Here is a 17185-nt window from a genome sequence, read left to right on the forward strand (position 1 = left end):
GGTCCCAGCAGAGCTGGTAGTCCCCAGCCTCCTTCTCAAATCTCAGCTGGTTCTAAACTTTAATCTGCCTAAAATCTGTATTCATCTTGGACTCTATTCCCTCGATCAACCTTTTATAAATCACAGGACAATGAAGGCAATCGAACAAGATCACCCCAAGTGTCTCCTTCCCTTTCCTGGGGAACCCCTCTGATTGTGACAGACAAGGTAGCATTTGATGCTCCCTAACTTTACTCCTCATGCAAGCATTTATTAGGGTCCCACTCAGCCCTCCCTCACTTAAATCCAACTCACTCCCATGCCCAAACCCCTGAAGCCATGGTCTTCTTGGAAAATGAGGGACAAATAAGAGCAATAAGAAGGTCCTGTCCTCAAACACTAATGGTGTGACACCAGGCAAGTCACCTAACTCAATTTTCCTAGGTTTCCTCATCTGTCAAATTAGCTGGTGAAGGAAATGGCAAACCACTCCAAACTGGTCTCAGCCAAAAAACAAAGAAACAAACAAAAACCAGTGGGATTATGAAGAGTCAGACTAAAAATGACTAAAAACAACAATGCTTCAGGCACTGTGCAAAGTGCTGTGAATACAAAAACTATCCTAGAGGAGCTTATATTGGGGAGAGGAGGAAGGGAAATGAGAGGGGGGAAGGAGAAGGGGAAAGAGGAAAGAGGAGGAAGAAAGAAGGATGTGTGTGTGTGTGTGTGTGTGTTGTTGTTGTTGTTGTTGTTGTTGTTGTTTTGTTTTTTACACAGAACCTGTGATTTCGTTGGTCCAGAGAATTCCAAATAAGGAAACTCCCTTATTCAAGACAGATCAGCTCTTGACATTTATAATCTTCAAGACCACCTGGGGCACTGAGCTTCAAGGAAACGTGTTCAGCATCACATAGGTCAGAGGGATTATTTGAATTCAAGTCTTCCTGTATCTACAAAATATAGAGAGTAATCATATAATCATATAGAGAGAATAAAATAATTTTGTTGATAAATAAAAAGTATTAACAACTAAGGGGAAAGCAGGTTTTGGGAAAGGACTCTTTTAAGAGTTGATACCTGAGCTGGGCTTTGAAGGAGGCCAGCGAATCTATGAAGTAAAGAAGGCAAACCCCCCAGGCAGGAGCTGAAGCATCACAAAAAAGCAAGTTTGACTAGAACAAGGAATGTGTAACTGGGAGTGATGTGTGATCAATTTAGAAAGATAAAATCATAAGCTGAGAGCACAGAGGGACCTTAGAAGCCATCTAGTCTAACCTCATCATCTCTTTTTCCCCCTCTAGCTCATGAACTTATTTTTTAAAACTATTTATTTTTCCAAATATATACAAAGAAAGTTTTCAACCTTCTTCCTTGCAAAACTTTGTGTTCATTTTTTTCTCCCTCCCTACCCCCAGTCCAATCCTATATTGGTTAAACGTACAATTCTTCTAAACATATTTCCATATTCATCATGCTGCACAAGGAAAATCAGATCAAAAAGGTAAAAAAATTTAAAAAGGGAAAAAAACAAGTAAATAAAGAACTACCATAAAAAAGTGAAAATGCTATGCTTTGATCCAGATTCAGTCTCCACAATTCTCTCTCTGGATGCGGATGGCACTTTCCATCACAAGTCTATTAGAATTGCCTTGAATCATCTCACAGTTGAAAAGAGCCAAGTCCATCACAGTTGATCATCGCATAATCTTGTTGATACTATATATAACATTTTCCTGGTTCTGCTCACTTCACTCAGCATCAGTTCATGTAAATCTTTCAGGCTTTTCTGAAATCAGTCTGCTATCCAGAACAATAACATTCCATTACGTTCATATACCACAATTTAGTCAGTCATTCCCCAACTGAGGAGCATCCACTCCGTTTCCAGGAGCTTGCCACTACAAAAAGGGCTGCCACAAAGAGTTTTGCACACATGGGTCCTTTTCCCTCTTTTATGATCTCCTTGAGATACAGTCCCAGTAGAGACACTGCTGGGTCAAAGAGTATGTACAATTTGATAGCCTTTTGGGCATAGTTCCAAATTCTCTCCAGAATTAACCTTATCATCTTACAGAGAAGGAAACAGAAAATATCAGTTTGGTAATTTTATGGGTGGTGGATTAGAGAGAAGAGAAAACCTAGAGGCAGGGAGATATGGATGTCAGTCATTTCATCTGAATATCCTTGGTGAGAGTTTCCCATCCTCCAGATGCTTCTTCCCTTTCAGAGTCTCATCTCCCCTCTCCTGTCCTGGGTTATCCTTCTTATTCCCCACCTGCACCTCAGAGAAAACTTCTTTATCTCCATTCATCTACTTCAGAGTGCATTCTACACCTGGGGCTGCCAAGGACACAAATGAGGAGTGATGAAGTGGGATGGAAAGATTCTAAAAGGGGATCCTACAGGCGGTGGCAGGATTTGAAATCAAGGGGACAAAGAGAAATTCTAGTCTTGGCAGGTAGTGGAGGAAAAAATAAAGACTGTCTACAGCGGGAGGAGGATTTAAGGTCTTAAGTAAGATAGATGAGAGATCTCAGGAAGGTAAAAGGTTAGCTCATTTCTAAGAAAAGAGGATAATAGAGAAGCAATGTGGTATAATAGATCTTGTCTCAGAGGAAGGAAGGAAGGAAGGAAAGAAGGAAGGAAGGAAGGAAGGAAGGAAGGAAGGAAGGAAGGAAGGAAGGAAGGAAAGGAGGGAGGGAGAGAGGAAGAGAGGGAGGAAAATATTTGATGATAAACAGCTAGATAGTTGACAGTATTTATTAAGCTCTTACTAATGTGCCAAATATTAGACTAAGACTTGGGATCAGAGCCTGGCTTTAACAACACCAGACAGGTCAATGCGCCAGGCAATTCTCTAAGACTATAAAGTGTAGAATAAGTGTCAATATGGTTTTGTGGAAGAAGTTTCTTCCCTGAAAATTCCCTATACCAATGAAACCATAAGCACAATCTTAAAAAAAAAAAAAAAAAAAAAAAAAAAAAAAAAAAAAAAGCTGGTTTATTTTGCCTTTTTGGGTTTGCAAAGTGCTTTTTGCATACATTATCTCATTTGATCCTCATTCCAACCCGGTCTGGAAGGCTCTATTGTTATCCCTATTTTACATATGAAGAGACCGAGATCTAGAGAGATTAAATGACTTGACTAGGATCATACAGCTAGTAAGGGTCTGAAGCAGGATGCAAGTCCAGCTGTCTTTCCCCTGGGTGGAGCTAGAAGAGGAGAAACGTGAGCAAGATACCAGGAGGAGAAAATGAATAGATTGACCTTCATAATTGGGCCCTAGAGGGGTCAGCTAGTTGGTGCAGTGGACAGAGCACCAGCCCTGAAGTCAACAGAACCTGAGTTCAAATGTGACCTTAACACTTCCTGGCTGTGTGACCCTGGTCAAGTCACTTAACCCCGATTGCCTCAACAAAAGAAAAATAATAATAATAATCGGGCCCTAGCCCAGATTAGATCTGGTGGCCCTCGAAACAGATTTTCAGCGCCCTGGGACTAGGAGTCTCTGCTTTCACTCTGTTTTCTTTCCAGGATTCTCCTCTCCCAGAATTGCACCAACTTGTTCCGGTAGCCCTGCTCTGAATTGTTTTAGCCCACTCCCTGGGGAGCAGCTCACTAGGGCAAAAGGACTGACCCGAGCCGCGTTCCACCTCTGAGAGTTTCTGTTATTCCAAGTTTCACTTGGGCTGGCTCTGTTTACCTTCTCTGGTTGTTAGACAAATAGAGGCTGTGTATTCTTCCTTGCGTTACTGCTGGCCGAGGGTGTGCTTGGCCGTGCATTCAAACAGAACCGAGGTGTAGAGGAAACGCTGGCCCCTGTCCACCCCCACCCCTGATTCCTCAGAGCTCACTCACTTCTTTCACTGCTTTCTTTCACTTCTTGATCACAATCCGCATCTTTCAGCGCACTTTTCATCATCATCAATTCATTTTCCACAAACATGTACCGAGTCCTTTGATGGAACGCAAGCTCTTGAATGGCAGAAATAGTTTCATTTTTGTCTCTACTCCCAGTGCCTGGAATGTAGCAGATACTTAATAAATACTTGTTGATTGAGGCTTTCGATGTGCCAACCATTGTGCTAGATGCTGGGGATACAATAACAAAAATGATTCATTGCTAGCTGCCAAGAAGCGCACACTGCACAGGGGTGGGATACAACAGTTACATCATAAGTCAATAGAGAATCATTTCAAAGATAGGGAGCTAATCACTGGGGGCCAGGGGGAGGAGAAAAGGTGTCCTGTGAAAGCTAGCACTTGAGATGTGATCTGAAGGAAACCAAGAATTCCACGAGGTCAAAGGGAGAAGGAAAGGTATGGAGTACTCCCATAAGCCCATTCTTCTTTAACTTCAAGCTCCTTAATATTTGCATTGCCTTGAGCTGGACTAGCTAGGCAATCTCTTTGTAGACTTGTGTAGGATAGGGCACTGGCCCTAAAGGCAGAAAAACTTGGATCAAATCCCACTTGAGACACCTGTTAGCTGTGTGACCATGAGTAAGTCGCTTAACCTGTTTGCCTCAGTTTCCTCATCTGTAAAATAAGCAGGAGAAGAAATGGCAAACCACTCCAGTATCTTTGCTAAGAAAACCCCAATGGGGTCACAGAGAGTTGAACATGACTAAAAATGACTTGATCAACAAGTGATGACCTAAGGAGGATGCAGAAAACAACACTTATTAGAATCACTGACTTGTGCAGGTGGCCTTCCATAATTTGCCTGAGTCTTCCTCTAAAAGGTCATCACCTATCCATTCCTGTAGGTTCTGCTATCCACCTTCCAAAGGGCTTGTCTTTCCATTAGAATTCAAATTTTCAGGAAGCAGAGACTAAAACCTTCTCTTGGAGCCCTCAAGTTCTTAGCAAATTGCTCCTGGCAAATGCTAATCACTTTTTAAATGTTTGCTGTTTGATCCATTGCTTAATCTCGGTTTGTTGGGTTGGGTTGGGTTGGGTTGCGAGCATCCAGAGCTCCTTCCTGCTAGCTCCATCCTTATCTTGGATTTCTGTACCCTCCTCTTCCCAGGCTGAAGATCATTCCTTTGGAAAGACAAGAGAGGAACAAGAATTGTGTAATTCTGTCTTATCTCTGTCATTATCACAGACCTTAGCCCTGGCCACATGCCCGACTTTCTGGCCCTCGGTCCCACCTTTTTCAAATCAAGGGATTGGGCTCAAGATCCATAAGGTCCCTTCCAAATGATTAGTGAGTCAATGATAGCTGCAGGGAACTACGATGGTTGGCAACCGGCCAAGTACAAGGTTCAAATCTAATCTGCCCTTTTTCAGTTGGCACACGACAAATATTTGTTGAATTCAACTGAATTGAATTCCTCTTGGGAGGCTGTGAAACAGCAGGAGGGATAAGGCATATGTGCTGACTGATGGTGTCCTTCCAAGTCTCGATGGTAAATTAAATTTCCACACACGTTTTGTTCTTGCCAAGAAAGCCCACTAGCTATTCCCCATGCAAGACGTTCCCTCTCCCTAGTTTCATGCTTTGCATAGGTATTATCCCCTTCTGGAATGCACCCTCTCTGTGCCATGAAGTAGGGTGATCTGGATTCAAATCCGGTTGCTAGCGGTATCATCTGGGTCAATCACAACCTTTCTGTGCCTCAGAGTTTGACACCATAATCCATAAGATCTCTTCCCATTCTAAATCTATAGCATTTCAACAAAGCTCATTTCAGACTCTACTTCCCTTGCAGAACTTTCCCAAAAGCTACACCTTCCTGCCTCTGGAGATCACTTTCTCTAGATTTTTTTTGCATTTCTTCCCTCACCCCTTTCCCTTTCTGGTTGTATCCTCTGAGTAAGTGTAAGCTCCTTGAGGACAGGAACCTTCCCTTTTTATCTTTAGATCTATAACGTGTTGCACAGTTCCAGGAACTATTGGGGGTGGAAGGGTCTGTGCTTGTGAGATTTCACTGGTTTGGAGAGTTCAGGTAAAGGAAACTCCGAAAAGGCAGATAAACACCTGCTCTGCTACTTATTGTCAGACTTGCCTTGGACACCGAGAAGTGACTGTGACTTGTCCAAGGTGACACTGCCAGGATGTAGAACCCTTGAACTCAAGTCTTCCTGGATCTGAGACTAATCCTCTATCTCCTACATCTAACACTTAATAGTTCTTTAATTTAAAAAAAAAAAAAAAAACTTGTTTAATTGAATTTAATTCTCCCTGAGTGACAAATTATTATACAAGTAATTCTCTTAATAGTTCCAAGATCTGTAATTTCATCAGTGTGGATGCTCTCTTCTTCTGTAGTCTTTAGGGGAGGTTATGCCCTTAAGATCGTCCCCGTCATCCTCCCCCCCCCCCCCAAGTCAACCTGGGGATGAGCCTTGCTGAACTTAGCCAGACAATATTGATTTAGCTAAGGCAATGGACAAAGAAGAGATCACTGGCCCACACTTGACGCCTTTTCCCTTTGATAGAATGTCAGGCTATGGGATCCCTTGGGATCAATTTCAGAACTCACTCTATACCAATGAGGAGATTCTGGAGTGGGATTTTAGTCCTTAATAGACATATTAATATTCTATTCTAACTTTCTAATATATCATAGGATATTAATATTCTAAAATTCTATGACACTAAGACAAAAATTATAAAAGACAGAATTCAGATTCAATTCAATGGAACTGGGGGACCAGTGATTCCTTCCCTACTTTCAGTAGAATGGAGTGGGATACAGCTATGAAAGCATACACAGACAGATGGGTTCTGGTTTTGCTTAAACATGTTTCCGTGGGAGGAAGGGTCCTGAGGAATGTGTTTTATTGGGGTGGGACTGGGTTGTAAAGAAAAATTTTAAGTATCACTGAACCTTAAAAAAAAAAAATAGGGCCACATAGTATGGTAGAAAGAGCCCTTTTTCTGGAATCAGAACTAAGTTCAAATCCCACCACTAATAATTTGATCTGGGGCTTGCGATTTTATTTCCTTGGTCTCGGTATTCGCATCTGTTAAGCTGAGAAGTTATGGATTGGATATAGCCATGCTTGTTCTGCAGTTCTGAATTCTGGGGATTTATGTGGCTTTTTCCTGAGTAGAGGTCCTCAAATAGAAGAAGAATCCCCTCTTGTCGGGGATAAAGCTCCTTGAAAACAGAAACTATTTTACTTGTATTTTGGTATCCCAGTGCTAAGCCCAGCACATAGGGATGGGGATAGGGACTGGAGCTTAAGAGTGCATCACTACTGGAAACTCCCTAAATGAGGAAATTCCCTCTCCTACAGCAGGTCAATATCTTCTCTTTAACTTAGAGTCCTCAGAGTTACCTGGGGCACAAAGAGATTATTAGTCCAATGTAACTCACCAGCAGGGACCTGTGGGGCTCAAAGCCAAGTTTTTCTTTCCTAGCTGTGAAGCACCAACAGTTGTCTCCAATATGTCACAATGTCTCTGAGGTCCTTCCCTCTCTAGCCTTCTATGGCAAATAGTTACATAAACACAAACACAAAGGTATCCACGCTGCCACTCCCCAGCACTTGGATATGTAAAAAGGCACTCTAATAATAGCTACCTACCACAGACAGAGCACTTTAAAATTTCCAAAGGACTTTACAAATATTGATTCATTTGAACTTCACAATGGCCTTAGGAAATATATGTTATTATTATTTCCATTTTACAGATGAGGAAACTGAGCCCGACTGAGGTAAAGTGACTTATGCAGGATCACACAGTATCTGAGGAAGGATTTGAACTCTGGTCTTCTTGTCTCCCAGTCCACTTATCTATCCCCTGCACCCCGTAGCTACCTACCTCTCTAATCTTCTCTAACAGAATCCTCCCTCTGTTCTCTGTGCTTCTCATTATCCGCCTGCTATCACTTCCTCAGAACAACTTACAAGTTTCTGTATCTCTCTTTCTTTACCACCATGTGGGGGAGTGCAAGTAGTATTATACCTATCTTACAGATGAAGAAACAGAGTCAGGGAAGCAACAAAGTGCCAGAGCCTAGACTCTCATCTAGATCAGGATCAATGAATGAATCATGTAAATGAGAAAGCAAAGCTATTTACCAAATAGACAAATGGTCAAAGTATATGAAGGAGCAATTCTCAAAAAAAAATTGTGAACTATTAGCACCCATGTGAAAGATTAATCCAAATCATTAATCAGAGATCAAAACAACTCTAAGACTTTATCCAGCAACTTTGCAAAGATGACAAAATGTGGGAATAATCACTGTTAGAGGGTTGTAGACAGATACACTAATGCATTGTTGGTGGAGCTGTCAAGTTGTGCAGCTAAGTGGGTAAACACTAAAAGGAGAGTCCAGATCTGCCTTAGACACTTCCTTGCAGGGCTGATTTCTCAATGGTAAAATGAGAAATTCCTCTGTTCTTGATCTCACCTTTGACTCCCTTCCTCTCTCCTCCCTCCTTCCTTCTTTCTTCTTCTTCCTCCTCCTCCCTCTTTTTCCTCTTCCTCTCTTCCTCTTCCTTTTCTTCTTCTTCTTCTTTTTCCATCTTCTTCCTCCTCCTCATTCTTTTCTTCCTCTTCCTTTTCTTCTTCTTCTTCCTCTTCCTTTTCTTCTTCTTCCTCCTCCTCCTCCTCCTCTTCCTTTTCTTCTTCTTCCTCTTCCTTTTCTTCTTCTTCTTTCTTCTTCTCCTTCTTCTCTTCCTCCTTCTCCTCTTCCTCCTCCCCCCTTCCTCCTCCTTCTTTCTCTCTCTCTCTCCCCTCTCTTTTCTCCTAGAGTTGTTGTGAGAATCAAATAAGGCAATATATGTAAAGCATGCCATGCAAATGTTAGCTATTCTCATTATAACCATTCTGGAAAGCAATTTGAAATTATGCAAATGGAGTATTTAAGCAACCATACTCTTTAGCCCAGAGATTCCACTGCTAGCTCTAAATCCCAAGGAGGTCATTGACCAAAAGAAAGGTTCTATATAAACCAACATATTTATAGCAGCACTTTTGGGGAGCGCAAGAAATTGGAAACAAAATTCCCATTGTGTGGGGAACAGCCAACTACATTGTCGAGCATGAATCCAATGGACTATCACTGTATGGTAAGAAACAAACATGTTGTATTCAGAGAAGCATCGACAGGCTTAGAGAAACTAATAAAAATTGAAGTATGTAGATCTGGGAAAGCTGATTACAGGACCAGAATTCCATGTTTCCTCAGAACCAAGCTTGGGTGAAGGATCCCAAACTGCAGAGTTAGTAGTCCCTGTTGTCAACTGATCCTACATTCCAGGCAGAATTCTGGCAAGACCTGTTCTTATTTTCACCCCAGGCCAGCTTCACAAAATGACTGAAAGTTCAGGCTGAAAAGCATTAGGGATCATCTGGTCCAAACCCCTCATTTTCCAGATAAGAAAACTATGACCCAGAAGCAACAGGCCACTGATAAGAATAGAATGACTGACACTAGAACCCAGGTCTTCTGACTTCAAATGTATTGTTTATTCCACAGCTTCATAAATGCCTTCATTCAGCCTTCTCTCTTCTTGTTGTAGCTCCACAGCAGGGAAGGAAAGAAACAGAAAAAGAGGAAAAAGAGAGAGAGACAGAGACAGAGACAGAGAGACAGAGAGACAGAGACAGAGACAGACAGAGCCAGAGAGAGACAGAGACAGAGAGATAGAGAGACCAACAGACAGACAGAGAGATAGAGAGAGAGACAGATACAGAGACAGGGGGGAAAGAGAAACAGACAGAGTGACAGAGAGACAGAGACAGACAGCGAGACACAGAGACACAAAGAATATGTTTGGGGAAGAAAGAGAAAGAGAAACTTCTCAGTCCAAAAATCTGATACTTTTTGAATGGGAACATAGACTCCCAGGATAGATGCCCCAGAATTCGTAGGTCCAAATTTGGGCTCAGTTACTTACTCTCTCTGGGACTCAATTTCCTCATATGTAAAAGCAAAAGTAAGGGGACCCCAAAGAAATCAAAGAAGGGGAAAGGGTCAAACATACAAAATGTTTATAGCAGTTTTTTTGGAAGCAAAACATTGTAAATCAGGGTGTTGGGCAACAATTAGGGAACTGTGAACAATTTATGATATGTGAATGTGATGAAATAATATTGTACCATAATAAACGATGAAGGACAGTTTCTAATAAGCCATGTATGCATTGATACAGAGTGAAGTGAGCAGAACCAGGAAAGTAATGTCTAAAGACAGTAATGTATAAAAACAAGATTGCGAGAGCGGCAATAACATCATAAAGACAAACACCTTTCAAAAACTTAAGAGCTCCACTGAATGAATGAAATGACCCATTCTGACTCCAGACCCATGCTATCTACCTTCTTTCTGGATTCAAAAGGATCTCACACACATACACACACGCACACACACACACGTACGCACGCACGCACACACGCACACACACGCACACAGAGCAAAGATATGGATTTGGTTTTGCTTGACTATACTAGTTATAGAGATTATATCTTTCTTCCTTTATTATTATTTTTTTTTACAACTGAGGAGAACCTTGGGGAAAAATAAAATTAGCTACAACAGAAAGAAAAAAATAAAGGATCATTGAAACGTGTTTTTTAATGTATAGAGGAAGGGCAGCCAGATGGTACAATGAACAGAGCACCAGTCCAGACCTCAAGAGGACCCGAGTTCAAATCTCATCTCAAACACTAAATACTTATGAGTTTCGTGACCTCAGGCAAGTCATTTTACCTTGAAAAAAATGTACAGAAGTGAAATTTAAAAGGAAACCCACAAATGGGCCAGTTCTAAAAAAAACATGCTGGTTTTTTTTTTTTTTTACATTTTAAAAAAGCAAATTGTACATAATAGAGGTTTACATTTTTTCTCATAATCCATGATATACTTTGATATGGAAATGTATTCTTTTTTATTAAATTCAGAACCCATTTCTATAACCCCAGTTCATCTGACACCCCCCCCCCACAATAAATCTAAAATCATCACCTTGCCCATTCTTCCCTCACCCCCTTCCCACTCCTATGATTGGCCCTGACTACATTGTCTGACCCCAATCCCAGTTCTAAATAACTCAAATAAGACTATGCAGGCTTGACATTATCAGCCCGGATCTCTGTCTCCCCACCATGATCCCCTTTCCCCATAGAAACCCAGAGCATATGTTTTGGATCCTCCTCCTTATTTATGAAACTCCCAATAAAACACTGACCAGAACTTCTCTCCCTGCACCTTGAGTGTTTGTTTACCTTGCCCTGTTTATCTTCTTGGACACCTGGGGAAATTTATGGAGGTGGAACATTGGAATCCATGGTGCAAGTAAACTATGGGTGGGGTAAACACCCAGAGGTAAAAAGGGGCTTTCAAAAGTGTCCGGAAAAAAAAAACCCTGGAAGTCCTCTCCTGACAAACAAACAAAAAACTTTCCACCAACTAAATTATATCTGACGTCCCAGCGTTTCATAGTCATAGATTTCTAACTGGAACTAATCCAAACCTGTACGTTACAGAGGAGGGAACTAAGGCCCAGAAAGAGAAAGGGCCCAAAGTTAAGTGGCCCAGATCCTCTCTCTTCAAATTCATTGCTCCATGAAAACCAGTCCTTTCCTACCAATTACACTAGATAGGTTGAAGAAAAAAGTATTTGGGAGTCTAGAAAGTAGGAAGGAGCAAGGCAAGGGGTGAGAGAAGAAGGAAAAAAGGCAGAGGCAAATTTCATGATTTTGCTATAGGCTGGCCCTGCCGTGGGGTTGGAGACCAGCTCTGAGGTATCTGGGTGGATCCTGCCTGCTGTTTCTCTGAACTTTGACCCATCCTCTCCTGGGGATCTCCTGTTCTACACCAAAACAGAAGTCATGCAGCCAAAGACGGAGCCAACTGACTGTTTAGAGCAGGGGTGAGGAAGCTTTTTTTTTTTTTTTTTTCTGCTAAGGATCATTTGGATATTTATATCATCATATAATCATCATTGGATGGGAAGGTGTAGCTAGCTTTCAGCTCACCTTGGCCCGGGCTTCCCTTAGCAAATGAAGCATCATTACAGCCAGCCTCATACACCTTGGGGGCAGGATGTTTCCCACCCCTGACTTAAAGCATCTCCCCCAAGCCAGAATTGACCCTCTCTCATGAACCCCCAGGTACTCGGGCCGGATTCTCTTAGGCCTGGGCTGCGCTGAGCATACGTTTGACACTAGAAATGGAAGGAACGGTTCGTTTCTAGAGCTAAAGGCCCTATCAGTCATCAAAAGGATTTATTAAGCACCTACTGTGTACGAAATGCTGCCGGGCCCAGAAAAGGGAGACCAAAAACTGGAGGTTGCGCCTGGAGAAGTACATTGTCTCTCCCCACACCCCCCGTTGCGTTCCCTGCTCTTCGGCCAGGCCCTCACCTGAGAGTTTCTAGGGACTAGAAAAGGGAGCCGGGATTCTGGGGCTCCCGAAATCCCCCCCTGCCGGTCCTGACTGCTGGCCAGTCGGAGGTGTTCACGTCAATACAAGGGAACGCAAGCAGGTGGATCCAACTGCTCCCTCCCCCCACCCCGTGGCCTCTTCCCCTTTCACAGTCCAGGGGAGGGGGTGTGGGCGTGGCAGGGACACGTCACCGACCGAGGAAAGTTCTGGCCCCGCCCCCGCCCGCCCCCACTCCGGCCCCGGGCACCGAGGTAAGCGGGGGAGCCAGAGCCGGGGAGTGCAGTCGCCAAGCAGGCTGTGGGCAGGGGGAGACAGGTGCGGCGGAGCCGAGCCGTCAGCGCGAGGAGAGCCAGCGCGGGTGTGTCGGCCCCCCGGCCCTCTGCCGTCTCTGCCAGGGCCGCTCCGGGGGCCCCGGCCAGCCCTCGCGCCCCTCCCCGCGCCCCCGGGCCGCCGCCGCCGCCGCCATGTCTATGGGCTTGGAGATCACCGGGGTGTCCCTGGCCGTGCTGGGCTGGCTGGGCACCATCGTGTGCTGCGCGCTGCCCATGTGGCGGGTGACGGCCTTCATCGGCACCAGCATCGTGACGGCGCAGATCATCTGGGAGGGCCTGTGGATGAACTGCGTGGTGCAGAGCACGGGCCAGATGCAGTGCAAGGTCTATGACTCGCTGCTGGCGCTGCCCCAGGACCTGCAGGCGGCTCGCGCGCTGCTCGTCGTGGCCATCCTGCTGGCCGCGTTCGGGCTCCTCGTGTCCCTGGTGGGCGCCCAGTGCACCAACTGCGTGCAGGACGACACGGCCAAGGCCAAGATCACCATCGTGGCGGGCGTCGTCTTCCTGCTGGCCGGCGTGCTCACGCTCATCCCCGTGTCCTGGTCGGCCAACACCATCATCCGGGACTTCTACAACCCGCTGGTGGCCGAGCCCCAGAAGCGGGAGATGGGCGCGGGGCTCTACGTGGGCTGGGCGGCCTCGGCGCTGCAGCTGCTGGGCGGCGCGCTGCTCTGCTGCTCCTGCCCCCCCAAGGAGAAGAGGTACACGCCCGCCAAGATCCTCTACTCGGCCCCGCGCTCCACCGCCACCACGGCCGCGGGCCTGGGCCCCAGCTACGACCGCAAGGACTACGTGTGAGTCCGCGCCCGCCGAGCCGCGCCGCGGACCCGGGGCGGGCGAGCTGGCGCTTGGCTGCCGGACGGATGGACCGAGAGATGGACTGGAGGGGCGCCCGCAGGTCTCCCGCGCCGCCCCGCTGGCGCAGGGGCGGCCCCCGACGGCGCGCCCCGGACGCGGCCGGCTCTGCCCCCCGGGAATCCCCGGCAACTCCCGAAGAAGCGGGCGGCCGCCGATCCTAGAGAGGGAAACGGCCCAATGAACGGGCTCCCCCCCCCCAACGCTCCCACCCCCGAACCCTCGCTCACGGTGGACCGGGCCAGCCGACAGCCACGCGCGAAGCGAAAATCGAGGTCCGCGGCAGCTCGGGGCTAGACTACGACACCCAACCCCGAGCTGACAGGTGCTTGTGGAGTGCACTGGGCGCCTGACCTTGGGGACGCGGCCCGACCCGGGCCCTCACGTCGGGCCGCAGCCCTCGGACGCTGGGCCAGCGGGTGAGGAGGACCAGCGGCCGCTTGCTAGTGGGGAGGGGGAGGGAGCAGAAAGGGAAGGGGTTTTTCAATAAAAAGTTTCGTTTCGCACCCGCTGGCTCCCTTTGTCCTGACCAGCTCCGGAGCCCTCGCGCGCGTCCCCCTGAGCCTGCAGGCTTAGATCGGAGTCTCAGCTCTTTCCCCCTTTGGATTCCTGGGATCTTTCCGACCACAGCTGCCCTCCCCCTCCCCACAGCTGCCCTCCCCCTCCCCAAACTGCGGCCCCTTCGCGCAGAGATTCCCTGACCGCGGTCAAGTTCCCTAGAACTCAGCTTGATGCTGGGGAAGGCGCGCAACCCGTGTGGAGCTCAGCCCCGGGACTGAGTGACGTGGACCGGGACTCGGGCCGGGACTCAGCCCTGAGAATGGGGTTCAGTACCGGGAAAGGGACTCAGTGTTGGGCTAGGATTCTGGGGGCCGGACTTCAGGGCTCAGCCGCGAGGTGGGGGAAGGGGGGGGGGAAGAGTTCAATATCAGGTGCACAGAAATTGTATTGGCCGGCGGCTGAGCTCCAGTACTGGGGACGAGGGCTAGACGCGGAGTGCCATTGTTAGTAACAGGGGCTCAGCGCCCTCTTTTGCTCGGTGTAAGTTCGCCGCGCTTCCTCTCGCCGCTGGATCGGAACCGGTACCCGGCCGAAGACGCCCCGAGGGCCCCGGGCTGGCTCCCCCGTCTTCTCCCTGGTTTCGCTTCTTTCCTTCTCCTGTAGCCCCAGGCTCCCACCTAGTGGAGCCCGAGCTCCCGCCGTGCGCAGGGTGTGGCCAGGGAGGGTCCGAGCGCTTCAAGTTTGAGCCGGGAGGAGGCCGGGGTCCGCCCGGAGAGACTCTAAGGAAGTTTCTCTCGGGCGCGCGGAATGGCGGGGCGCCAGGTTAGGGAGGGAGTATTGTGTTTGGGGACTGTTTGAGCCGCTGCCCTCTGGGTCTGGGATGGGGGAAGGGGGACAGTCGGCCGAGGGCCAGGGATTAGGGGGAGTGACCTGTCGGGGACGGGGTTAAATGCCGGGAGAGACCCTGGCCCGGGGCTACGGGCCGAATACCAGCAAACGGGGGAGGGCAGAGCTGCTTATCAAAGCCAGTGCCAAGTGTGTGCCCGAAACTCCAGGAGAGAGGCCACGGGCCCGGGAGCAGAGCTCCACATCCCAAAGGGAGGCGGGGCCAAAGGGAAACTCAAGGCCGAGAATGGAGGGCCAAGTGCCAGAGGGACCTTTGGGCCCGGGAAGGTGGCCTGGTGGTAAGGGGAGAAGTGCGGAAAGTCTGGGAGGAAGAGCGAGTCTCCTTCTACATCCTCGGTCAGGGCTGGAGGAAGACCCGAACCCCTGAGAAGATTCTGGGGAGGCCGGGGAAGCTGGGGGAAGCGCAGCCCAAACCTCTCAGCTTTGGGACCCTAAAGGAAAGGTGAAACCTGAGAAGTCCGTGCCATCTGGGAGCCCCGAGCAGCGCCCGGGTGTCCCGGTGACCCAGGCTACACCAATCCCAGGCTCCGCAAAGCTGCCATGGCCTCCCTTTGTTCTCCAGCCAGCCGGCTTACTGATTGGGTAGAATAAAGGGCTAAGTACACCCATTCCCCACCCTGCCTCCTTCCCCATTAGGGCCAATATCTTCTTTCTTCCTCTCTCAGCCATGGGTGCCGACACCTTCTCCCTCCGTCCCTCCTCCATCCCACACCTACTGAGTGGAACACAACCACACGGCTGGCTCTTGGTCCTGGCTCTCTGCCACCTGCCCAATTTCCACGGCCATTAGGGAGGCCCAGAATGGGGAGATCCCAAGAGTCAGAGCTGGGTCTACTCCGTCAGGCCAGGAGCTCTGTGAAGGACTGAAGATTCATGCTGTAGTGCATAGTTAGGTGGCTCAGGGCACTAGGTCTAGAATCCAGGCTCAGATATTTCCTAGCTGTGTCACTCTGGGCAAATTAGTTAATCTCTGTTTGCCTCAGTTTCCTCATCTGCAAAATGGGGATAATAATATTTACCTCCCAAAGTGATTGGGAGGATCAAATGAGATGTGGAAAGTACTCAGCATAATGGCTGGCACTATGGTAAGTGCTATAAAAATATTGTCTGTGGCAGGAATATTGGATTTAAAGGATCTCAATTCAAAGTTCCAGCAAGTTCCACCTGGATCATTGTTTCCTCATCTGTCAAATCACTGGTTTGAATCAGATGAATTTTGTAATGACTTTGAGATCTAAATTTTTGCTACTTCAAGTAGATCCTCCTGTTTTGATCCAAGGTTCTTGAGTGCTAAGACTATGTCCCTGTAGCTCCCCACCACACACAGACCAGGGGCTCCCTGAGGGGCAGGGGCTGTGTCTCTTCCCATCAAAGCAGGGCTCCCCAAAGAAAGGTATTGTACTTCTCCCTTCAGATTAGGAGACAGCAGAGCACAGGTGAGGGTTTTATCTGAAGGATTTCAGATAGCTGTTCAAGCTTTCACACACACCTTCCTGCCCATGGCCCCACTTGGGGAGGTGCAGTCTGGGAGTGGGCACCCAGCCCAAGGTAACTGCCACCGAAGAGAAATAACTTGTGGCACCAGGTTGTGCCTGGGAACAGGCAGCTCCAGGAACATCCATTCCCATACACTCATTATGCTTCAACATTAAGATCACTGGACCCCTTGAGACCCATAAACATCCACGGGACAAGTCCAAAGTCAACCATAATAAAGCTGCATAATAAACCCTTCTTAGTCCTCATCTTACTCTCTTACTTCTCCCTCAAAATCTGCTGAAAGTGCAAAGGATCAGCTAAAGCCACTACATATAAATGTATCTGGGACAATAAAGCTTTCCCTAAAATTTTGCATTTTAACCCAGCACAAGAGCCAAAGGAATGAATGTCTAATGGTGAGATTTCCCCTGGGTGACTAGCAAGGAAACTAATTGGAAAAGGGCATTGGCAATTCCTGGTACTCCTATAATCATATGATCTGAGTAAAACCATTGGGTGAGACTGTCCTGGTGAAATCAAGTATGAAAGTAATAGAAAGTCTTGAAATCAGATGACTTTCATGGAAGACAACTCTTAATGGGAGAAGTTAGTGAATAAGTGCTAGATTTAGGATTAAAGGATCTGTATTCAAATCTTATCTTTTTCCCCCCTTAATTTCTGTATGACTTTGATTTTTCTTTGGGGTCAGTCATTTTCTTTCATATCTAACTTTTTGTGATCCCATTTTGGGGTTTTCTTAGAGATACTGCAGTGTT

General features: G+C 47.2%; 1 protein-coding gene and 1 long non-coding RNA gene across 2 annotated transcripts; one reads left to right on the top strand and one right to left on the bottom strand.

Moving 5' to 3' along the window:
* Positions 1-697: 697 nt before the first annotated feature.
* Positions 698-12417, bottom strand: LOC116423478. The gene is made up of 4 exons (XR_004234094.1): positions 12315-12417; positions 4680-5026; positions 3839-4000; positions 698-929 (listed from the first exon to the last, which is right to left on the bottom strand). It is a non-coding gene; the product is annotated as an uncharacterized LOC116423478 (long non-coding RNA).
* A 145-nt stretch (positions 12418-12562) lies between these two features.
* CLDN3 (claudin 3) lies at positions 12563-14029 on the top strand. The gene has a single exon (XM_031967944.1). The coding sequence runs from the start codon at positions 12801-12803 to the stop codon at positions 13464-13466; it is 666 nt and encodes a 221-aa protein (XP_031823804.1). The 5' UTR covers positions 12563-12800; the 3' UTR covers positions 13467-14029.
* Positions 14030-17185: the final 3156 nt, after the last annotated feature.

Source organism: Sarcophilus harrisii, chromosome 4 (assembly GCF_902635505.1).
Source record: "Sarcophilus harrisii chromosome 4, mSarHar1.11, whole genome shotgun sequence".
NCBI classification, from domain to species: domain Eukaryota; kingdom Metazoa; phylum Chordata; class Mammalia; order Dasyuromorphia; family Dasyuridae; genus Sarcophilus; species Sarcophilus harrisii.